At 26.9% G+C, this 26505-nt stretch overlaps 3 protein-coding genes across 3 annotated transcripts; 1 reads left to right on the forward strand and 2 right to left on the reverse strand.

Annotated features, from left to right (window-relative positions):
- Window positions 1-854: 854 nt before the first annotated feature.
- On the reverse strand, window positions 855-3265 carry LOC110623238 (protein FAR1-RELATED SEQUENCE 5-like). The gene is made up of 5 exons (XM_021768165.1): window positions 3175-3265; window positions 2145-3096; window positions 1602-1689; window positions 1415-1556; window positions 855-1078 (listed from the first exon to the last, which is right to left on the reverse strand). The coding sequence occupies exons 1-5, from the start codon at window positions 3263-3265 to the stop codon at window positions 855-857; spliced, it is 1497 nt and encodes a 498-aa protein (XP_021623857.1).
- A 14920-nt stretch (window positions 3266-18185) lies between these two features.
- Window positions 18186-18956, reverse strand: LOC110622222 (NADH-ubiquinone oxidoreductase 20.9 kDa subunit). The gene is made up of 2 exons (XM_021766656.2): window positions 18708-18956; window positions 18186-18606 (listed from the first exon to the last, which is right to left on the reverse strand). Exons 1-2 carry the CDS (start codon window positions 18859-18861, stop codon window positions 18443-18445), a joined length of 318 nt encoding a protein of 105 aa, XP_021622348.1. The 5' UTR covers window positions 18862-18956; the 3' UTR covers window positions 18186-18442.
- Window positions 18957-22867: 3911 nt separating this feature from the next.
- On the forward strand, window positions 22868-26301 carry LOC110623556 (glucan endo-1,3-beta-glucosidase 12). Its single transcript, XM_021768544.2, has 3 exons — window positions 22868-23021; window positions 23340-23591; window positions 25982-26301. Exons 1-3 carry the CDS (start codon window positions 22955-22957, stop codon window positions 26005-26007), a joined length of 345 nt encoding a protein of 114 aa, XP_021624236.1. The 5' UTR covers window positions 22868-22954; the 3' UTR covers window positions 26008-26301.
- The last annotated feature ends 204 nt before the right edge of the window (window positions 26302-26505 follow it).

A 26505-nucleotide genomic window follows, 5' to 3' on the forward strand; every position in this document is an offset into this window, starting at 1 on the left:
GAGTTGAAGAAAGGTGATGTGTGCACCTTTAGAAGATCTGCAATTGATCCAACCACATTCTTTGTGTCAATAAAGCGTCGTGGAGTAAAAATTTATATTAGAGTTTTCTAATATTGTATTGATAAATTAATGAATACTATTGAGCTACTTAATTTTGCTTGTTTACTTTTGTCAAGGCTATATTTATATTGAATATTAAAAATTTTAAGTTTGCAGTTTATTTTACATGAAATTTAATGACTTGTTTATTTCTTATGATTGAAAATTATACTTAGCAATATTGTCTAAACAAACAACTCAAAAGTGAACTCAAAATGTCAAGTAGCAATATCATCTTACAATAGTTACAACATACTTAGATAGTTTTAAACAACTCATATGTGATATTCATACTAGATTTACAATAAACCATACAAACAATAAGTAACACCTTATGTAGTTTTAAACAAAAAAAAAAATGATCATTGATTTTTTATAAGCTCTTTATATAATCACATTTCAAAATAAAATTCCAACAGTAAGTATGCATGCATGCATATCATTAAGAATCCATGTATATCAACTAAAATCACTTTCATTCATAATCTGTTACAATTTTAAACTTCTTGTGAACAAACCTAAGTTATTTTTCCATTAAAGGCTGTTTTAATTTTCACCAGCTTGATCAAAATACTCCACCAAAAAACCACTCTCCAAGTTCAAAGAAAAATTTGAAGGTTGTAGATTTGATGCCTGCAAAGAATAAATGGAAAGATAGAAAATTAACCCCATATAAGGTGCTTGAATTAAATTAAAGTAAATATTACAGTAAATGAGACATACTTGATAGTGTGATTCTTGAGTTAGATCGTTATCTAAAGCTCTTCCTTGACCATTAGAATGACCTCTGCCACGCCCTCTGCCATGCCTACCAACACCCTGGTTAGGATTTGAACGAGCTCTAATGCACTCCTAAAACGATTACTCCATGGACGTCCTCGATTGCTTGCAACTATAGGATTGCGAATAATGGCTGCTTCAGTGTGTAAATCTCCATTCCCACCATTCAAATCAACATCATTTAAATTGTCATTGATATCTTGTGATTCACCATTTCAATTTATAAGTTTTAATTTCAAATCGTCTAGACATTCCTTCATGTATTGAAGTCTTGATATATTTTGCATGGCAACATCTGCAGCTTCATTGAAAATCTTGTTTATTTTCTTAAATTTTTTATACTCCTCTGTCATATGAGGGTATCTTGCATTAAAAAATATCTTGTTGTGCCTACAATATACATATTTCCTCCATCTCCTCAACACATATCTCTCATGAATTTGCATCATATTTTTTAGGGTAATTACCTTCAATATATGAGTACACAATATGCCTTTCGATTCAAATTTTCTGCAATTGCATTTAAATACAGAACCTTCTTCCTTGTAAAGAACAATATAAACATGTTCTTTCACATACCAATTGTTCATCAAACTCCTCTCCAAAATTTTATTATGTTCAAAGCCTTCCTCCATAAATTCTTCATCAACTTCATTGACATCTTCACATTCAACAGCCTGATAAACATTGTAGTACTAAATTCGCTTTATCTCAGTTTGAACCTGTCTAAACATAGCAGTAGTGTATGCCTCCTGAAACTGTCGCTCCCATTGAAATTCTGAAATGCAATTCACAACTATATTCTTAGATCTGAAATAAGCAAAAAACTCTTTTTCAACCTTATATCGCAATTCAATTTCATATTATTCAACAAATTGCTTCAAAGTGCTCATGTAAACATAGCCATCAAAATAGGCATGCATACCCTCACTCATTTGAGTTGATAACATTCCAGCCCAAAATATGTGATTGACATAAACTAGAACCCAAAATTGTCTTTCATTGTATAATTTCAATAACCATTCATTATCCTCCAAGTTGTACTTCACAAGAAATGCATTCTAATTTCTCTCAAACATTGTTGGACTCAGATTTTCATATATGAGTGCAATAAACTCCTCTTTTGCCTTGTCATAATCTCGGACCCCTCTCAGCTTCTCTGGATTCTTACACAGAATGTGCCATATACAAAACCTATGAACTATATTAGGCATTACTTCCCTTATTGCGCTTCTCATGCTCTCGCATTGATCTGTCATTATTACATTCGGGCACGACCACCCACTGCTGCAAGCCACATACTAAAAACCCATTTAAATGACTTAGCATCCTTATGAGAAATAAGTGTACTACCTAATAAAATAGACTGTCCATGATGATTAACTCCAATGATGCTTGCAAATGGCATTCTATACCGATTGACGAGGTATGTTGTATTAACACTTACTACATCATTAAGCTCTTCATATGCAACAATGCTCCACGGATGCTCCCAAAACACATTAGTGAGCTTATGATCCTCATCTGTATCAATCAAGTGAAAAAAATTTGCATTCTCTCTTTGCATTCTTAGAAACATCTTGTTTATGTAATCAACATCTCCATTGCCAAGCTTCAATCTTCTTGTTCTATCAACAAAATTGCGACAATCCCTTGGGAGACAACTTAGCTTCTCGGGATACCTAGTTTGCACTTCAAGGAGTCTCACACTTTTGCTTGGCCTAATTCCAGCAATGTCATGTGCTTTAAGCCTTCGTTTTATGATTGAAGATACACTTTTATGTGCATGCATGAACCTGGACATATGAGGATCTAGTTCATGGTTATGCTCTGTCTGTAATTTTGTCACTTGCCAAAAACCATTACTTCTTAAAATTGCACTTAGGCGTGCAGTGCAATTTATTCTCTTTGATGATGAATCACCATCAGGCTTTCTTCCCCTATCACAACTGATTGTTTGATATTTACGCACATTGCCATTACCCTTGGAAGCATAATTTTTAGCCACACTAAATCCTTTCTCCTTAGCATAAGCAAGATAGGCATTAAATAAAATATCAATACTAGCATAATACATGCCAACACTTGGAGCATCATCAATTCCTGCTAGCTCAATTTCATCACAGTTGTTATTGTCATTAACAACTTCACCTACCTTATATAACTCTTCATGTTCATTTTCATTAGAATCTTCTATATTATATGCTTTATCTCCATCTTCATATTGACCATAACTTAACTAATCTTCATTGTCAACTTCATTTACACTCTGGCTTTGGCTACGTCCAAAAATACCTTGAAGAACATGTCTAACCAGGCTGTTGTTGTTGTGGCGAGATTGATAAGAAGATCTATTGTTGATGCTATGGCTGAGTGATCCTTCCATTTTGCAAGAAATGAGTAAAACGTGCAAGGGAAGTAGGAGAGACGAGTGAGAACATACAAGGGAAGTAGGAGAAAAATGTAAGAACGTGCAAGATAAATAGGAGAGGAGTGTCAGAGAATATTGGTGAGAAGAAGGTTTGTGAAGAATATAAGTGAGTAGAAAGGACAAGTATTAAAATAAATATATTTTTTAATTATTATTTGTCTTGAAAATGATAACATAATTTATGTTGTTTGCTAAAAAAGAAGATATTTAGTTGGAGAAAAATTAACGGAGGAAAGAGATTGTAATTTGGAGGGTTGATTTGCCTCCAAAATTAGTAAGGGTAAATATGACATTTTAAGTTGATATGACCCATTTGAGCCACAATAAATGTGGCTCAACTTGAGCCATCAATCATGATCTTTTATTATTATTTTTAAATGGATAAATTATACTTAAATTCTTAAATTTTAGTATAATTAATGAATTGATCCCTGAAATTTTAAAAGTATATATTTAAATTTCTCTATAATTAGTCCTTCTTCATCATTATAATTTAAACATTTTGATCTTTCATTTTTTATTTGAAACAACACTTAAATCTCTATTAACTTTTATCTATAATATCTCATTTAATTAATTTTTAATATTTTTATTTTTCAATTTCAATTCGTTAAAATATTTCAATAATTATAACTTTAAAATTTTCAAAAAATACTATAATTTCAACTATTTTTAAGTGATACTAAGTAATGTTTAAATACGTTATAAATTTTTATAAAGAGTATTTTAGAAATAAATTGAACTTTTTAAAGAAATTTGACAATCCACTGATTTTGAACTAATATTTATAATACATAGAATAATTATAATTTTAGACGAATTAAATATAGAGAGTTTTAAAAATTTAGTTTTAAAAACACAAATACTGATCATCAATTATATTAAAATGATCAAAAAATAGTTTATATAATATAAAACTATTAATCTATATTAAAAAGAATTTAAGTGTTATTGAAAATATTTTAGTTATTTAAAATATATATTCTCCGTTCACTAATAAAATTAAATTATGAATAGAAGAATTTTCATTTCTAGAGTTGATTACATAAAAATTTATGTGTTTAATTTAAAAAATATAGATGGATCTATTAATTATCTTAAAATTTAAAAATTAAAATATAGTTTATTTATAAATAAAATTAGAGTAAGATTAATTAATATTTTTTAAAAATATTTTAATATAAAGATTAATTAATATTTTTTAAAAATATTTTAATATATTATTTTAAAATTAAAAAATCAATCAATAAATTTTTTAAATCAAATAATAAATTTTTTAATAATAAAGAAATTTATTTATTTATATATTTATATATTTATAGTGTTCCCATGTGAAAATAAAAAAAATAAAAGATTACTTTCATATTTTGTCTCTGAGTATATATCATGTGGAGATAATATCTCTCCTTTTTTGGAGAATAATAGGAGTCTCGAGAAAGACAAAAGGAAAGCTTCATGAAAAAGAACTGGTGGAGATGAGAGAGTGTTGTTTGAAAGTTGGAAATAAATAGCAAGTCTTGAATGTAATTATAGTAATATTGCCCCACCCACTATCAACTTCATTCATTGAATTTATTCATTTTTTTTTTTGAAAATAAATATGTAATAACCTTTTTTTTTTTTCCTTGTGATGCATGATTTTTTAATATGTAAAATGCCTAAAGGGGAAAAGGGCTGCTTGTGAATTATTGGTTTCGATGATGAAAATAAGATGACGCAATTTAATAAGTTTGGTGATAAGAAAATGATTAGAATATTAACTGAAATAATAATAATAATAATAATTCCCATGTTCCGTAATATTGGGGAAATGTATCTCATGTATGATTTTGAGATTTTTTTTTATTTTTAAATTAATTTTTAAGATGAATTAAAAGTTAAGTTTAATTTTTTAAAATAGAGTTTATATCTATTTAATATTAGACTTTTTATAACTGTTTTTACACAAAGTGTTTGATTTTAGAGAGGAAAAGAACGTGTTGATTCATTTTAATTAGGAATAGAAATGATTTTGTATTTATATAATTTTGAATACTCTCACTTTAAGTTAATTTTAAGAGTAAGTTAAACTTTGATAAGATAAATTATTAAAAATTTTATTATTTAATTTTTATAATATAAAAAATTCATTAATTAATAATTAATTTTAAAAAATATATCAAAACTCCTTTAAAATTTTAAAAAATATATTAATTAATCTTTTTATTAATTTTAACTATTAATATTTTATTATTTAATTTTTATTATATAAAAAAATTTATTAATTAATTTTTTCATTTTGTAAAAATATATAGTATTTTAATTTCTTTGTACAGAAAGTATCGTAAATTTTTATAAAATAATTAATAATTAAAATTAACTAAATAATTAATTAATAAATTTTTTAAAATTACATAAATATTTTAATATAATTTTTAAAATAAAAAAAATTAATTAATAAATTCCTCTTATTAAATAATATTTTTACTATTTTATGGACACTTAATCGTGGGGTAATTGATAAATCAATGGGATTAAATTATTTTTAAAGAGAATATCAAATGAGTGTGGGGAAACTATTTTGGTGGGTACTTAACATGGTGGCAAGGGAAGTAAGTTTCTTCCCTTGCCACTATCGACTATCGTTTTGAATCGGATAGTACTCAGCCGGTGATATGCTTCTTTGTTGGATAGTACTCAGCTCTGACAATATCAACAACATGAGTTAGATGATCAAATAAAGTGGCTGTTGGAGAAATTTTGGAGGTAGTAGTGCTGGTGGCGATTACTATTTGATCGATTTGGTTTAAAATTGAATCAAAATAAATAAATTAAAAATTAAAATTTTAGTATTTATAAAAATTGAATTGAATCAATTTTGATCAGAAATTAAATCAGTCTAATTTAATTCGATTCAATTCGATTTGATCGGTTTTGATTTTTAATAAATTTTTTATTTTTTACACTATATTTTTAATATTTTAAAATTTAATTAAAATATTTTAATTTTAATATAATTTAATTTCTCTATATTATTAAAAATAATATATTATTATCACTAATCAGTTCGGTTCGATTTTTTCAATTTTTTTTCTAATCAAAATTGAACCAAAATGAAATAACTAAAATTTTTTAAATTAAAAATCAAACCGAATTGAATTGAATAAAAAATCAAACTAAAATTTAAAATTAATTTAATTTAATTAATTTTTTCAATTTAAATTAAATACTCCTTACCAACGTACTAATACTAATAGCAAAAAAAATCGTTTTGAATCGTACAGGACCGACATGCAAATACATAGATTTAGGAGCGTGTATCCACGACTTCATGCCTTTGAATCATCAAAAAGCAAATATGATTAAACTTAAAAAAAAATTAGAGATTCAAAATTAAAAAATAAGAAGAAATCTTATTGTGATCTCTTACACTACATTAGATGAGGATAAAGAGTAAAAATAGAGTTTTAAAAATTTCATGGTAAAGAATGATAAATTTAAAAATTTTAAATTGAATTATAATTAATTTTTAAATATTTGAATTACATTATAAAATAGTAAAAAATTTTAAATTTTTTTATTAAAATTATTAATCTTTATTTTATATGGCTATAATAAAATAATTTATGTGATATTAACACGTCATTAAAACATACTCCTTCAATTTATATTTTAAGATTAGATATATTTAAAATAAAATTTATACTTTTAAATAATTTTCATGATTTTTAAAATTTTAACAAAATAACAAAAAATTTTAGATATTTTTATATTAATTGGACTATAATGAATTAAAAAAAAAAAGAATCAACTTGTTATTTTATGTTGTACTTCATCCTTCAAATTAATTTTTCAAGTTTTATTTCAATGAGCGATTTTAAGACATTTTAATTCAGAACTTGGATCAAAGTCTCAATTTTTTAAAATTCCTCAGACATATTAAAAGCTTTGACTTATTATATTATTGTTTTTTTTTTTAAAAAAAAAGAGACCTTAACCTACAATTACCAATCAATTCATAGGCATGGAGGCATGGATGGGAGCAAAGATAATAAAATAACCACGAAAATTACTATATGCAAATATGAAACTATTTAATATATAAAATATAAAAATATGTCTTGAACTCAATTAAAATTTTATTTTAATTTATTTAAATTTATACTAAAATTCAATTATTATTATTATTTAAAAATATTCAAAGCAGTGGAACTTTAATTTATAAAATTTACATGAAATATATAAAAGACTAATTTAGTTGATATATATGATATCACACAGTAATCACCTAAAGAAAACTATGTGTTTTTACTTGAAATTAGAACCATATGACAAAGGTCTGTTCAGATAATGTTCGGTCTCACTGAAAAAAAAAAAAAAAGAAAATCTGGATACTTTAGATAGGCCTCAGTTCGGCTCTTTTTCAAAACTCGCCTCCCTTAGGATGGTTAGGTCTTCACAGGAAGTTATTCTTAGCGGTTACAATCCAATAGACTCTCTTTACGCTTGTAATCACGGGGTACCCGACCAATTAGCAAGCGAGATCTTTTATCAACTAACCGGCCATATCATTACCAGATTCTCAAGAAATACTATAACCAACTCCATTCTCTTGCAGTATAAAAGTCAACAATCACAAAGACAAAAATACGTGATTCTTACACAACTACTCTTAAGTTTAGAGTATTATATTATATTCATCATTCTTTTCAGTTTACTGACTTGAGCGTCAGAGTGGCTACTGTAGATACCAATTACTTCACATTCTCTTTCTTGCAGGTTTAATTAATCATAACACAACTCTATTTTTCGATTATATATATATATATATAAAATGTATAAAAGTATATAAATGTTATTATAGATATAAATGAAATATATCCAGTTAATTATTTATATAAATATTTTTATATAATAATATTTAATATATAAAATTTAAACTCAATTGATAATGTATATATTCAATATATATTTACTTTTTATACTTAGCATGGAAATGATTTCTATTTATTTGGATAAATTTTAATATTTTATAGGAATTTAAAAAGTTGCAACACTGTTAAAATTTTGATGAAGAATTTGAGCTTGAGGAGACCGCTATGATGAGCCTTGACTAGGAGATTTGGATAAGTCTATTTACTTGAGCTCAAATTACAAAAGATTAGACCTTGCCCAAAACCTTGATCGGAGCCTTGGACAAGGCTTCGAATAATAGGAGCGATGCAATTGATGTGGTAGACTAGGATTTTCTCGTTAAAAGATCTATAATTCAGTCTCGAATAGTAGGAATCTCATACAACAAACTAAGAAAACTTTTTCTCTCATTAGAAAATAAATCAATACTTTTTTTTACTTGGAAAAATTTGAATTTTATCTCTTTAAAAAGAGAATTTTAAATAAAATTTCTCTAGAGTTTTGCTTTATATTCTCTCTTTTTGTAACAACAGCCTATTTCTTCAGACAATTTTCTTAATAATTTTTATTGTTTTACTGTAGCTATATGTGGCTGATTTCCTTTATTCTAGTTAAAAATAGGTTGGAGTTTCGGTTTTTATAAAGATTATAAGATTTTAATCTTTATTTCTTCTAATATTTATATAATTTTAGTTATCATTTTTATTATTATTTTGTTAATTTATCAATAGGACCAATTATTCTATTTTTAAGATAACATATTATCAGTTTGGATGGTTCAGCATGTAATTGTTTGAATCATTCAACAATAAATAATAATTGCCGTAACCCGCTAAAAAATTTTGTAATTTAACTTAAATCAATCACGCGGTTTGATTTATTAGTTAGATCTGAATCTTTTTACTTCTTAAGATAATTGATAAATTAAATTTAATAAACATTTTTTGAGTTATTTTTTTATTAGAATTAATTAACGAATATTTTATGATTAATTTATATATGAAAAGAAATAATGTTTTTTAATTAATTTATATCTGAAGAGAGATTTATTATGATGAGTTTTTCTCATATCAATTTATTGAAATGAATAAAGACTTATTTTTGTTTCAATGATTAATTCTCACAATTAAAATAAATCTTATTCTTCAATTGAAATTTATTTTGGTTGATTTTCTCTTAAATTAATTATTTAATTTTTTCTTATTATTATTTTTTAGTTGCATTCATTTTTTACTTTGTTAAATTCTTATCAAAACGCCTCTTATTTATTTATTTTCTTAATTATTATTTAAAAATTTATAGTGTTAATTTTATTCACTATTTCATGTGATATTTGTATATGTTATTTTTGATAATTTTGACATTCACTGTCAATATGAATATTACTTTTAAAATTTGAACTTATCCTAAATTTAATTATATTATCCACACCAACTTTAATAAATTTCAGTCAAATTGGATACATGCAAAACTCAACAGGCAAACATCCCCTAGTGGAGACCCAATAAGCAATGGTCATGTGTTAAATAGGAAGAAAAGCAAGGCATATGTAGTCTCTCCCACTTTGGAGAAGGTGGTTGGACCAATTTCATATTATTTTTTTGCACGCTATTGCGGTTAAAGTTACGCTGTTTTTCCTTTTTTTTTTTTTTTTTAATTCTCCTCACTAGCTTTTCCTTTAATGTTTTATTTTCTCTAGAAGATTAATTTTTGGTTCATAATTATCCTTACAAATAATATCTTCTTGAAGACTGAACTTGAGTTCTCTTTTTATATGTAACATTTGTTGGTTGATGAAAAAGGATGTATTATAATTATTTTTTTTTCTCTAGGAAAAAGTAATCCCAATAAGTAATATAGGAGAGGCTAATTATTATAAATATATGAGCTTCTCCATTAATACGAGAATATACAAATTAAGGATAGCCTAAAAAACGTTTCTTAGCAACTTATTGATTAGTGATTGGTTAGAGGACGCGCCTAATTAATTTATACTTAATGAGAGATATGGTGGTGAGAACCGTCTTTTATCTCCATAACTAATTTATTGAATCAAATAAAAGAATTTAAGTTTCAATGATCAATCCCAATAACTGAAATGGATTCAATTCTTCAACGAAAACTTTTCTCATTATTGAATCTCTTTACTTTTATTATTCGCTTACTTTATTGCTTTTATCATTATTTAATTGAATCAATCTCAAACCCCCTTTTTACTTTACTTGTAGTTTACTTTTATTTTGCTTTCAGTTTTTTTTCTTGGTCTTGATAAGAAAGATAGGTAAGTATCAATTTCCTGTAGATTCGATCCTTCACCACTATCTGCAGTTGTAAAATTGCTGATAACTGAAAAGGTTATTTTTTATCGGCTTCGACGACTGCACAGTCAGCTCCTGCAATCACCTTCATGATTTTCCTTTAGGATTTCCTAACCTTCTTCCTTCATAACACAACACAACCATAGCTGAGTTGAGGACCTCCTATTCAACCAGCTATTAATTAGTGCATATTTAGAAAATTTTCTTATTATCTATTTGGCCAATAATTCATCAGCTGGCAGATCATATTGTATTTAAAAACTTATATACGGGCATCATCCATGATTCTCCTTTCTCAATGGGAAAAGACTCTTCCACTCCAGTTGCTAGAGTGTGCAGTTCCTCAAATTGAAAAGGCCGAGTAAGATGTTGTTCACCGCCGCCGCCATTTTGGCTAGAAAATCTACTTCTTTGTTATCGCCCCTGGCCACTTAGTCAAGCTTGCAACTGCCTTGCCCGTCTTTGATCCTCTCCATTAAGTACCAAACCTTTTCCTTGTATTTGACAAGGTTCAGTTCTTAGACTTTAAATTGTCCCTAGCACTGATTAACAACCAACTGTGAGTCACTAAAAATAATGGATTTCTTTATACCTAATTCTTTGATGATTCTTAGGGCCATTATTATAGTCTCGTACTCGGCTACATTGTTGGTAGTGTTGAAGGCGAGATTTGCTGCATACTGAAGCTTTATACCGGTCTGACTCTGCAAAAGGATCCCGATTTCAGAACCCTTGACTCCACAAGCTCCATCTACCTAAACTTTCCACCCTCAATAGTTGATTCAAAGGATTCCAAAGACTCTAACGGCAGAGTCATTTCTGCAAAAAAATCGGCTACTGCTTGGGTTTTCATTGCCTTTCTTGGGATGTACCTAATATCAAAGGTTGACAATATTACTGGCCAGGTAGATAGTTGCCCTGATAGCTCCGATATGTGTAGAACCTTTCGCAAAGGATAATCTTTCCTGACTTCTATAGTGTGTGACTCGAAGTATGGACATAGCTTTATGGATGACATTAGGACTGCAAACGCCAACTTTTCGAGTGTAGGATAGTTCAGCTCCCCATTGTTCTTATGAACGAGCACTGAGTAAACTATTTCCTGCATCACAGATAAGTATAGAAATAAAACCTTGCCCTCGACAGGCGAGCTTGGTAATGGAGGAGATGATAAAAAGGTTTTCAAACTTTTAAATGCCTCTACACATTCTTCTCCCTACACAAACTTATCTTTGCCTTTTAAAGCTTTAAAAAATGGAAGTCACCTTCTAGTCGAGCATGATATAAACCAGCCCAAGGCTGTGACTCACCCATTCAATTTCTATACCTCATTAATAGTTTTGGGTGCTTCCATATTTTGAATGACACTAATCTTTTCAGGGTTTGCTATTATGCCTCTTTCTAAAACTATATACCCCAAAAACTTCCATGCTTTTACCCCGAAGGTGCATTTTTCAGAGTTTAGTTTCATTCCTGCCTTATCTAGCACATTAAAGACTTTTCGGATATCATCTGGATGGTCTTCCAGAGATCAGCTCTTTACTACCATGTCATCCATGTACACTTCGACTGTTGACCCAATCATGTCTTTGAAGATGCCTGACACCAGCCTTTAATAAGTCGCCCCCTCATTTTTTAGTCCAAATGGCATCACCTTGTAGCAGAAAACTCCTTCATCTGTAATGAATGTAGTCTTTTCTGTATCCTCGGTGTCCATTATAATTTGGCGGTAACCTAAAATGGCATCAAGAACGGAAACCACTGCATGACTTGAGGTTGAATCTACTAACGTGTCAATAGATGGTGATGGGTAATGATCTTTTGGACACAGTTTATTTAGGTCAGTAAAGTCCATGCACATTCTCCATTTCTCTTTCCTCACCAAGACCACATTTGCAAGCCATGTGGGATACTAAACCTCCTTTATTAATCCTGCACTTAATAACTTGTTAACCTCTTCTTTGATCACTTATTGCCTCTCTGGCATGAACCTTCTTTTCTTTTGTTGGACCGATTTGACTGCTCTGTCAATAAACAGCTTATGAGTGATGAGAGTCGAGTCCAGCCCTATTACATCTTTTGGAGACCAAGCGAAAGCGGTCACTTGAAATTTTAGCAACTCTATTAAACGGTTCTTTGTTTCACCAGTTAACACAGTACTAAATTATACCTTTTGACCCTTACCTAAGTGGAACTCTTCCATCGAGTCTGCTGACTTTGGCTTTATGTGAGATTCTAGTTTTTTTAACAAGCCGATGGGCATTATTGCTTTCTCGAGGCATATTGTGGGGTGTCCATAATATTCTTTGGCCAACCTCGGGTTGCTTCGGACTACGGTTATCCCCCCTGGAGTTGGTAACTTAAGACACATAATACCCATGTTAATAACTATCCATGGCAGTTTAGAACTGGGCGGTGGAGTATTAAACTGTACACAAATGGAATATCTACCATCACCAACTCTGTATACAACTTCTGTCTACATTTCTCGTCACCCAGCACTAGGGGGAGGTTGATGGTGCCTAGTACTGCCATGATCTTATATTCTAATCCTACTAACGGATAGAAAATTTTGACAATGCTATTTTTATCCAAGCCTAACTTGTTAAAAATATTGAGATGAGAAGATTAACAGAACTACTTATATCCACCAATACTTGCCTCATTTCATACCTGTTCAGAAGGATTTTGACGATCAGTAGGTCATTTTGAAAGAATCCAACCGCTTTGTTTGCGGGGCCAAACCTTACTTCTTGTTTGGTCCATGGCTCTTGTTCAATTGATAGGACATCTTCTGCTATTTTTTTCTTTTGCATCAATAGGTCCTCTTGCAATAACATGTATAATCCGGATCATTTCAAGAGAAAGAGGAGAGATTTCTTTTTCAAAGAAAAAGAACAAGAGACAGACTTTAATCCAAATAAATAGAAAGGATTCAATGGATTTTTCGACAACAAAACTAAATGATGCGGCCAAAAGTAGAGCTGTGTTGTGATTGACTAAACCTACAAGAATGAGAACGTGAGGTGGTTAGTACCCGCAGAAGCCACTCCGATGCTCAAGTCAGTCAACTGGAGAATAGAGTGAATATAAAACTTGAGAGTAATTGTGTAAGAGAACTGATTATCTTTACCTCTGGGATTGTTCTCTTTTTATATTGTAAGGAGATAAAGATAAATATAGCATTTTCTGATAATCCGGCGATGATGTGGCAGGCTGCTTGATAAGGAATCCCGTCGGGTTAATTGGTCGGGGATCCCGTGATTATAGGTGTAACGAGAGTCTGCTGGATTGTATTTGCTAACAGTAACTTTATGTCGAGACTAGACCTATCCAGGGGAGAGCGAGTCTTGATGATAAACCGGGTGTCAAGGCATCCAGGTCTTTCTTTCTTTGGATGAGACCAAGTTATCCACTTATTAGATTCTTGCCACGTGACCCTTATTTTGTGGCGACAGCTCATAGCTCACTTTCAAAATTTTTTATAGCATCACAAAGAAAGCATATCTTTGACTTGCTTGTAGAAACTGAGAAGTTTGAAACTAAACCTTATAGCACACCAATGATTTTTAATGTGTCTCACCAAAGATGATAGCAACCCCTATAATGACTCAAAAAGGTATAAAAAGTTGGTTGAAAAGTTGAACTATCTTACGGTGATGATTTGGCCAGACATTATTTTTGCAATAAGTGTTGTAAACCAGTTCATGCCTACACCTACAGTGAAATATTGGGCCACTCTAAAACAAATTCTATATTATCTAAAAGGGACCCCTGAACTTGATATACTCTATAATGATCATGGATGCACTTCAATTGAATATTTTTTGGATGCTGATTGAGCGAGATTCAGAAGTGATAGAAAGTCGATTAAGGTTATTTTGTATTTGTCGGAGGAAATCTAGATTCGGGAAAAATAAGAAGCAAATTTAATTTACTTTAATATTCACTATTAATGTTTAATATATTTATAATTAATATTAAGAAATTTATTATATTATTTTTGTTAATATTTTTTTAAATCTTAATATATATTTAAAAAATTATGTAAAATTCAGATTTTAAATATTATAAAAATATTAGTAATAATTTTTCGATTAATGTGATAAAAATAATTATTATTTATAAGAATAAATATTTATATTTTATTTAAAAATAATAAGAATAACAAATAAATTAAATCAATTTAAATTTATTATTAATTTATTCAACATAGAAAAACTCAATAATTAAATTCTATGCGAAACAAATGAATTCTTTTACTAATAAAAATAAATTAAATTTATTAATAGTATTCAATTTTTTTTCTTACAAGAATGCATACCAAACCAGAGCTACATGAATTGATAAAAATACACTTTACATGTTTTGTTTATTAATCTCCCTTAGTTTTTATTAGTTGAATACATAATCCCACTCTTATTAAAATCTTAAAATTTTCTATGTTTTTATAATAACACCTTGAAGAAAAGTATATATATGCACAATAATTATATATTTATTATTAACATAATCACATAAATAAAACCCATTATAATAATTATAATAAAATTAGAGTATTTATAGAACAAACTAAATGAGTTGTTACACTTATTGTGGTTAGGTAGAGAAGAAACTTTTCATATGAAAACCTAATAAGTGGGAGCCTCTTCTTTCTTTTTTTCTTGACGTAGACTAATTAAATTTCATAAATAGTTTTAATCAATAACGTATAAGTGAGAAAACCTAATAAATGGGAGTCTTTTCTCCTTTTTTTTTCTTGATGTAGACTAATTAAATTTCATAAGTAGTTTTAATCAATAACGTTTGGTCAAGACTATATAATAAAAATGAGAAATTAAAAATAAAAAAATCTTACTAAAATTTTTAAAATATTAAAAATAAGTTTCAAACAGTTAAAAAAAGTTATTTATAATAGAAAAAATTTTAATATATAAAATTATAAAAATATTTAAACAAATAATTAAAATGCAAAATTATTTTCTAAATGTTAAAATTTTTACTTCGAATTTCGTGAGAAACCTATATCTATCGTCACAATTTTGAAAATTGTGCGTCTCAAAATTCCCTTTTCGAAAAGCTAACATGGATCTCTATCGAACGTTAGCAAGAAAAGTTAAATCCAACTCAAAATTTCCTTTTCAAAAAGCTAACATGGATCTTTATCGAACGTTAAAAATAAAAGTTAAATTCAGTTTAAATTTATTGTAAAATTTAAAATTAGTTATTCCGTGTCACTTTTAAATCAAAGAACTACTATTATTTGTTTATTGTTTGTTCTTTGAGTAACCACATTATTATTTATCACAAATAATCATCTCATTTACAAAAAAATTTATTATATAAGTATTATATGTTGAACCATTTTATTATAGTTATTAATTATAATAGGTCGTATACAAATTTCACTATATCAATAATTAATATTTAATTGTACGTAAATACCACAATTGAATGTAATAATTTCCCTCTTTTATCCTTCTTGGTCCTGGATGCCACCGCCTTTCTTCTTAATTTTTGGTCAAAGTCGAAGCCTGAGCACCTTGTCTTCCGGTTGATCTAAACCACATTCAATTTCGCTGAAATTCCCTTTAAATAACCCTTCCCACAAAACCCAAGTCGAGAAAATCTGGGCATAGCTGCTATTGTTTTCATAATTTCACTTCTGCTGGCTTTGAGAATTATCTGTAGCTTTGATAACGTTGTAGGCATCTCTGCTCCTATGGACTTTCCAAAACAAAATCGGTCCTTGGAAGTCGTTATGGTTTGAACTTATAGGGTTATTTTTGTAGCCAGCTTCAGGACTAGAATCTACAACATTAGCCATTGTTGCCGTAGAACGAGTCATTAGAGTTGAAGATTGACTAAATGAAGTAGATTTAAGCAGCAGCACGCAACTTCCAAGTGATTAATGAGAAAGGGCATTACAATTGAAGATGCAGAGACGTTTAAAGCAAAGTCAAAAGAGATGGAAGTCCTTGGTCAAACTTAAAAGCCACGTCTGATAAAGCCCTTGATCATCTTCATTTTCCAAATTCATCCTTGCTTAAGCAATTACACAAATTGAATTCATTTCTTTCAAAGTGCTTTATTTCAATAGCGACATTTTTAATAACAATTTGAACTCTTCAAATAGAAGAATAGAGATCCAGAAGCTCAATAGACGAAAAGCAAATTTAAATTGTCACAGAATGGTTATTCCAATTCCAATTAACTATGATTTTGCAAGTTTTACATATCCCTTCATGCAAACACTTGTACAATATGCCCTTAAAATAACTTAATAATACATTAATCAAGCACTCTAGAATTTTGCTATACGACTAGCTTGTCACATAGCACACAACATAAAATATGATGAAAAATATCGATTATGCTTCCATTACCTAAATGAGGGCTGCATAATATAGAACTATACTAGCATACCAATTAATTCCATAGTAACATTTGATAAATCATGCCTTCCAAGAAATCCAAGAATCCAATATATGTATGTTACCTTTGATTGAACAAGGGCACTAAACACGCTACAAAGACAAACTAGAATGTATGAACTTATTACAAGGACCAACTAACTTAAAGGGAAGTTGTGTAGTGTTGCATTTGAACTACCCATGGTATCTGATTTTATGGTGAAGAAACAACAAGTGCAGAATGTTAGTGTTGCAGAAATCAGACCGATATGATGAAAGGGGGAAAATTGGGTAGATAGTATAACAAATGAATAATATTAGGAAAAAACTGAACATGGTACCTATTGAAGAAGGAGTTGGGAATATAGAGATTGACATGGTCTGAACGTTTCTATTGCAAATTATGGAAGGTTGATGCACTGAAGTTGGAGGAGATTTAAAAGGGTGACCAGAACTCAAAATGAGGTCAAAGGAAGTGATGAAAAAGGATATAGTGGCACTAAATCTTTCCGAAGATAACACCAAATACTGACTAAAGTAGGGTCAAACAGTTTGAAATTAAGTCCACGTCGAGATATAGAGCCATATCTAAATACACTTCAAATTTATGCTTCTGGCAGAGATGATATCCCTCAATAAACAATAGCCATAGATATCAAGTATAAGTGCAGCACACCAGCTAAAAGCACACAGCAATGGCCCCATAACTAAGAGACCAGTTTAAACTCGTAACTCAAGGCAGATTGAGTGAAGCAGATCTCTCCTTACAAAGATATCATTGAAAACCTGTTTGATGAAGGATTTGGAATTTTAGTCATTGTTACTAGCTTGATCAATTATTTCTAAGCTATTTGTATCTAAGGAACAGTTCTCTCTTTAGGAATGACAAAAATAAACACTTGAATTCAAGTATGCTACTCATACCACTGTGTTACATTCGTAATAAATGCTTCCTCTAATGGCATAACAACCTAGGAAAGTTATTTGGTATGCAACAAATAGGATCAAAATTTTAAAATCACTTCTAACTCAAAGTTTAGTGGTTTCTTTGAAGCATTAGCATCACATGCTAGTGCAAACTTTAAATCAAACATTTGGATTCCTATATACATTCACAAATTTCCCAAACAATTAGATTGTAAAAATGAACAACTTCGCAGAATTTGTGCAATTTAAACAAACAAAATCAAGCAAAAGACAACGATGCAACTCCTCAATGAATGCCTAAATGATGTCAATAACACAACACAATAAGCACAATGCAGGATCAAACATATATAATACAAAGTACATCAATAGAAAGAGAACTAGAAATGCGCCTAATATTGGTCCATAACCCAATTTGACATCTAAATTAAGCAAGATTGAGTATCAAAATGGAATCAAGAGCAAAAGATGATCCAATTATTACCATAATCATCTTCGAAATTATGCTAACAAAGAGAGATCTTAAATCTATTTTTTCTTTTCATTTGCGAAAATCATTCAGTAATAGAACCATCGAAATCCTAATTCTTGAAACCATGTTTCTGGTACTGAGCAACCTCACCCTCATTAGGGAAAAACCCCATGAGTCGACCTGCCGAGTTTTGATAAGCATACATGAAACCTCCCATAAGGCCTATCAGTCCTCCAGTAACCATTGACGGCCCCCTTATCCCTGGCTTGATCCCTATCCATTTCAAACTCGAAAATCAGAAACATCACAACATTGAATCATTCAAATCTGGCGAATCTGAAAAGTACATACAAACAGAGAAATAGAAAAAGCACCAGAGAGGTAGCCGACGGTGACGGAGACGCCCGTAATGGTGGAGAAACGGCAGTAATCGAGAAAGTTGAAGTTACCGACGACCTTAGTGAATGGAGGATTGCGATCTATGACCGGGTACTCTGGTTTAGCGGATGCTGTGATATCTGTATTCATCTTTTCTCTTTTTCTTCTTCAGCGAGAGATTTTAGTCTGCGTCCCGTCTGTCCTTCTATTTCACTTCGTCTGCTACCTGGTTTTTCCTAGGCTTCGCTTGCTGTTAGGTTTGATTAGTTCTCCCAGTTGGGCCGAATAGGCCCAAAATTCCATTTGCTAAGCGCGTTTTAATAATTTTTTTTAAAGATGGAAATACGAAAGGACTCTCCAAAATTTTGAGATTTTCGCATATTCCGATTAATTGATAGGTGGTTGGGACGTAAATGGATAAGAAATTAGCAAAAATTAAACTATTCTAATTGAAATTTTATTTATATTAATAATATCTAAATTCATTCAAAATTTAATTAAAAATTAATTTAAACTATTAAAATTCATCTCAAATCGAATTATTATTCGAATAAAATCAAAATCCATTTAATATTATATATTTTAATTAATAATTTATGTAAAAAATATTTTTCATAATAATTAAGTCTCTATATATTTAAAAAATTTATTAGTTAATTTTTATTTTAAAATTATTCAATTAAAATATTTTTTTATTTTATAAAATTAAATTTTTATAAATAAAAGTGTTTTATGATTAATTTTTTATTAATTAATGAGTTTTATGAACTATTTAAATTTAAAAAATAATTTAATTTTAAAAATATAAATTTAATGGATAATAGATTAAATAATTTAAATTTAAAAAATATTTAAATATAAATCAAGTATTTTTTATAGATAATAGGTTAGATTATTTAAATATAAAAAAATAAAATAAAAATATTATTTTTATAACTAATAAATTAGATAATTTAATTTGAAAAAGTAAAATTTATAGTAAATATTATATTAAATTATTATGTTACTTTAATTTATATGTAATATTTATAAAAAAAATTTCATCGATTTCATAATAGAATAAAAAATAAATTATTGATCGGTTTATTGTTGACTTATATAAAAAAAATTATATTTGTAAACATTGAAGTTGTTATTACAATAATTTAATTAATAAAAGAATTAAATAAATTTTAATTTAATTATAATATTTTATTATTTTTTATAAATTTTTTGAATATATATTTATTTTATATATTTTATTTTTATTGATTATTTATTAAAATAGGGTCTCTAAATAAATTTTCTGGATTTGTCACTGAAGGTCTGTATACATTTATCATAATATTCTCTATACATTTATAATGATATTTGAGAATTATTACAGCAATAAATTATTGATATTTATAAAATGATAAAAAATAATTTATCATTTGTCTATAATAATAGTTAATATAATATATATTAATTGTTGTTTCGTAATCATACAATAATATTTTTAAAATGTTATTTGAAATATATAATTATATCAACACAAGAAAACACATTATAATATGTTATAGATAATATATAGATATAATAGTGGATGACTAATAAAAAATTTAAAACTTAAAATTTAGACTAACATTATAAAAGAAAATGAGACGAAAATTTTAAAATAAGGTGTTTAGAATCTAACAGTGTAATAGGTTTATCAGAACTACAAAATAATTAAATAGAAAATTAAATTAATAAAAGTGTTAGGATAAATGTGAAAATAAAAATATTTATCGGGATAAGAATAAGAATGTGATAAATAAAATAATAAAATAGAAAAATAAAAATAAAAACAAATAAAGAATACACAAATTTATTTGGTTTGATATTAGCCTACATTCACTTTTGCTAATTCGATTTCAAACTGAATCGAAAAATTAAAAATTTAAATTCTATATTTTAGAAACTGAATCAAATTGAATATAAAATTATAATCAAATCAATCTCAAATAAATCATTTTGATTTAATTTGATATTTAACTTGATTTTTTAAAAAGAATTTTTAGTTTTAAGTCAAGCACATCCATATTGTGAATCTCTCCGGTATATTTTTAATATATTTCATTGAAATATATATGGAAAACGATATCAACCCTAACAATTTCGTAATTCATTAAACATTCAATATTCCAACAATCAGATCACAAATTAATTCTAATATGTTTTAAACTAAATATAAATGGGCATTGTTAAATTCAATAATATAAAATTATCCCAACACATATATAAATACAAAATACAAAACAACAATTTCAAGGCTCAAAGAGAACACATGAAATCTAAATTCTCAAGTCCATAAGCACAAACTAGAAATACAAAACCAATTTCAATTTCTTTATATGCAATCCTTTTGTCTCTTCAACATGTGCAAATCCTGAAAAAAAATACCATCATCTATAGTCCATGGCTTGAGCATATCAGAACGAAGAAGAAGATGGAAGGCATGGGTACACAAAGAATGAAGAAGAAGGTAGAAGAACAAAGATCAGTTCTCTGAATATTTGAAGATAGAAGATTGAGACTAAAAATCGAGGATGGATCAAAGAAGAACTAATAATCGATTGAGAGAAGAAGAAGAAAAGGAGGAGGAGGGTAGAGATGATCATGGAGACGAAGAAGGACGGATGGGGGTGGAGATGAGATTAAAAATTGATGAAGATAAACTGTGATGGGAGAGGCGGCAAAGAGAAAATGATGGATAGACTAGGTTTTCTTTTAAGATTGTACTTATAGTTGGTCAATTTAATTTTTTTTCACTGATTTCAGTTAATTGATCGAACCAAATTGAAAACTGAAACTCTCTAAAATTAATAACTGAACCAAAATGATTAAATTAAAAAATTGAACTGTTGATTTGGTTCAATACGGTTCAATTTTTTGATTTTAACCGATGCAGAACCTTTCACGAATGGTAATCAGTTCTGACTTGTATGGTGCATGACTCAAAATATGGTCAAATGAGGACTGCAAACACCAATTTTTCATGAGGAGGATAATTCAATTCTGTCCCCTTCAGAACTTGGCTAGCATAGTATACTATACTCTATTCCCCATTATTCTCACAGACGAGTACCGAGCACACTATTTACTGTGTCATAGACAGATATAAAAACAAACCTTTAACAGACAGGCTTAACAACGAAGGAGATAATAAAAAGATTTTTAGATTTTCAAATATTTCTCCACTCAAATTTACCTTTATCTTTTAAGGTTTGGAAGAATATGAGACACCTTCAAGCCAAACATGATATGAAGAGATTCAGGGCAGTGATTTGCCCATTTAACATCTGTACTTCATTTATGGTTTTAAGTGTCCATATTTTAATAGCATTGATCTTTTCAGGACTCACCTCTATGCCCATTTCTGAAATGATATATCCTATAAATTTTTCAGCTTTTATCTAAAGGTATATTTTTTTGAATTTAGCATCATACCCGTCTTGTCCAGAACATCAAATACTCGACAGGTTTTTAATAAGTTAACTTAAATAGAGATTAAATTTAATAAAATTTAATGAAATTAAGTTTGATCTCTAATATTTGAATAGGAGTTGAGCCTGCATAAAATTTTAAGAATTAAATTTAAATTTAAGAATTAAATTTAAATTTTTTAAAACTCAATCGGCGTATAACCTGCGATTTATCGATTTTTCCAGGTTCTGTCAATCAGAGGAGGGCAGAAGGAATCTGAAAGTAAAAACAAAGGACTGGGTGCTCTCATCACAAAAGAAAAGCACACAACACGTCACCACAGCTTTATGGGCAAAAGACCGTTCTGTCCATTCTATACCTTAAGCAACCCAAACCTTAAATAATGTGAGCTTTAATCAAATTTTATTTAGGTCATAAGTACATAAATTAGGAAGGAAATATCCATATTTTTAGTTCTTCTACTGTGAGTGATTCTTGCATATACTAACTAATAATTGTTGCATTATTAATATTGACATCCTGCTGGCGTTTAGGCTATTAGGTTATAAGGAAGGATTATTACACAAAAGTTAGAGTTGCACAAAAAGGTTAAAAAAAAAAAAAGTTTAATTATTCTTGTCGTAAGAAGAAAGAAATGCACATAGAATTAGAATCCAAATCTAAACTTTCAGAAAAGTGGATATCTTCTTTGATTGGATATGTTCTCAAATCTTCTAACTTGTGATATATATATATATATGAATTTACCTTTAGAAGAAGCAATTGATAGTACAAAAAACTCCTCCATCCATCAGAAATGTCATCCATTTCAAGTATTTTCTTGGTTACTCTCATTTTTGCTGCCTTAGCTCCAAGTAAATCAGGTAATTAATTTTCTCTAGTGTACTAGTGTTTTCTTTCATGTCTGATTTATAATCCATAGAAAATTAATCTCTAATTAAGAGTTTGTGAATGCCCTTTTCAATTATGCATTTTCCTAGTGTGGAACTTGACTTCTACCTTTGAAATACAATGGGCTGATCAGTGGTAAATAATCAAGAAAAAGTTAATATTTACTTTTTATAATTTAATGAAATTAATTAATTTAATTATCTATTTTTAAATTGTTTACTATTTAGTTCGTTTTGTAAATATAAAAATTTTAATTAAATTAGATGAATAAGAGTTGGAATTTTGGGTAGATGGAGAATTCAAGGAATGGTGTATAGCTGATGAGCAAACTCCAGAAGAAGAGTTGCAGATAGCTCTAGATTGGGCATGTGGAAAAGGAGGTGCAGATTGTAGGATGATTCAAAAAAATCAACCATGTTACTTGCCCAACACAGTCAAAGATCATGCTTCTTATGCTTTCAATAATTACTATCACAAGTTTAAGCATCTTGGAGCTACTTGTTACTTCAACTCTGCTGCTATGATTACTGATCTTGATCCAAGTAACTTTCCTTTTACTTCTCGTATTTTATTGAAAAAATTATTATTTATTTATAATATCAAAAAATTTGTTAATTAATTTTTTGATTTTTAAAAATATATTAAAATATTTTAAATATTTTAAAAAATATACTAATTAATTATTCATTAATTTTAATTATTAAATATTGTAAAAAATTTAAAATATCTTAATATAACTAGTAAATATTTTTATAAAACTGACAACCATCTAATAATTTTTTTATGCTATATAAACTAAATAATATATATTTTTTATGTTATTTCAGAGGCTCAGCATCTTCATGTTTTTATTTTTCTTTTAAAAAAATTATTATTTAGCCTTTATATTATAAAAATATTTATTAATTAATTATTCAACTTTAAAAAATATATTAAAACAGTCTTAAACTTTTAAAAATATTTTAAATAATTTTAACAGATAAATATTTATTATTTAGTTTATTTAGCATAAAAAAATTTATTAATTAATTTATCAATTTTAAAAATTATATTATAACATATTTAAATTTTTTTAAAAAATAATAATTAATCCTAAAAATTATATTTAACATAAAAATTTTAAAAATTTTAAAAATATTTTAATTTATTTTTTAAGATCAAAAAATCAACTTTTAAATTTTTTCATAGTATATAGATTAAATAATAAATTTTTCTTTTTTTTTAATATATGTATTTTCTTTTTAATTTATATTAAAATTAAAATATATATTTTTTGAAAATGATAAACTGAAAATCTAATACTACTATATTTTTAAGATTTAAATAACAGTCTCTTTACATCAGTTATAAAATTATTATTTTAGAGAATAGTATGATAACAGTTTAAAACTGTTAAAAAAATTAATTTTTTATTATATATAATAATATTTTTTAATAAAAATTTATTTTATATTTAATAAAATTATAATTTTAATCGTAATTTTTATTTATTATAAAAAATAATTAAATTATTTTTTAAAAAATTATTATTTAGCCATTGTACTATAAAAAATTTGTTAATTAATTTTTTGATTTTTAAAAAATATATTAATTAATTATTCATTAATTTTAATCATTAAATATTATTAAAAAATTTAAAATATCTTAATATGACTAATAAATATTTTTACAAAATTGACAATTATCTAATAATTTTTTTTATACTATATAAATTAAATAGTTAAAATTAATGAAATTAATGAAAGGACTAATTAATAATTTTTTAAAATTTTATATATATTTCAATATCAATAAATTAATTAATGAATTTGTTTACACTTCAAAAACTAAATAATATATATTTTTATTTTATTTTATTTTATAGGCTCAACATCTTCATATTTTTCTTTTTCTTTTAGAAAAATTATTATTTAGCCTTTGTATTATAAAAAAAATTTTAATTAATTTTTTAATTTTAAAAAATATATTAAAATGCCTTAAATTTTTAATTTTTTTATTAATTTTACCAGTTAAGTATTTATTATTTAGTCTATATAATATAAAAAAATTTATTAATTAATTTATCAATTGTAAAAATTATATTATAACATATTTAAATTTTTAAAAAAACATAATAATTAATCCTAAAAATTATATTTAACATAAAAAATTTTAAAATTTTAAAAATATTTTAATTTATTTTTTAAAATCGAAAAAATTCATATTATATAAATTAAATAATAAGTTTTCATTTTCTTTTTTAGTAAATGCATTTTCTTTCTAATTTATATCAAAATTAAAATATATATTTTTTAAAAATGATAAACTGAAAATCTAATATCCTATATTTTTAAGATTTAGATAACAGTCTCTTTACAGCAGTTATCAAATTATTATTTTTAATATTATTAAGAGAATAATTTGATAGCAGTTTAAAACTGTTAAAAAAATTTATTTTTTATTATATATGATAATATTATTTAATAAAAATTTATTTTATATTTAATAAAATTATAATTTTATTCATATTTTTTATTTATTATAAAAAAATAATTAAATTATTATATATACTATTATGATAGATATAATAATTTTTAAATTATTATTATTGACTTATAATATTATGACAAGTATAACGATTTTCAAATCATTATTATTAAAATATATATATAGCAAAGGTACTGCTCTAAATTTATTTTTATAATAGGATAAAAATATATTAATAGAAATAATATATTTTCAATTTGATAAATTTAAAACACAGGATTAAATTATTAATTTTTAAAATGTCGAAAAATAGTTGTTAATTTTTAAGAAGGAAAAAAATAATTTATTTTTAAATTGTTTTGATCATTTTATGACAAATGGAGACACTCAATTGGATGAAATCAAAATACAACAACTAACAATTGATTTTAAAAAATTGATATATATATATACATTTTTGTAACAGGTCACCAGTCTTGCAAATTTGATTGATGTTCCCTGAGAGAAACGATTGGAGGTCAATCTTGCATTTGATTTGAAAGTTGAGTTGAGTGAGTTGGTTCTCGGAACGAGTCAACTGAAATTAGTTTCTGTCAGGTTACTACTGTAATTTTTTCTTTTTCCAGTGAAATTTGTAATTTTTATTTCTTTATTATAACCTAAGACCATTGAAAAAAAAAAAAAAAAAAAAAAAAAACTGTTCGCTTGAATGTGCTTATCTATGTTTTGTGGTGTAAAATCATAGCCGCTTAAATCAAATCATTATATAATTCACTTTGTTTGTAATTAATTCAGTTATCAAAATAAAATTTTAAAATTAGTACTCCAATTATTAAATAATTGATTTTAAAAAATTTTAAATAAATAATTTATCTGCAATTATTTATTAATTTAGAACTCTTTTATATATTCTTCAAAATTTATAGGTTTGATTTTTCAGTAATTAATGACATAAAATTTAAAAAAACAGAATAGAATATTGTCTTTTAG

The sequence above is a fragment of the Manihot esculenta genome, chromosome 9 (assembly GCF_001659605.2).
Source record: "Manihot esculenta cultivar AM560-2 chromosome 9, M.esculenta_v8, whole genome shotgun sequence".
In the NCBI taxonomy this organism is placed as follows: Eukaryota; Viridiplantae; Streptophyta; class Magnoliopsida; order Malpighiales; family Euphorbiaceae; genus Manihot; species Manihot esculenta.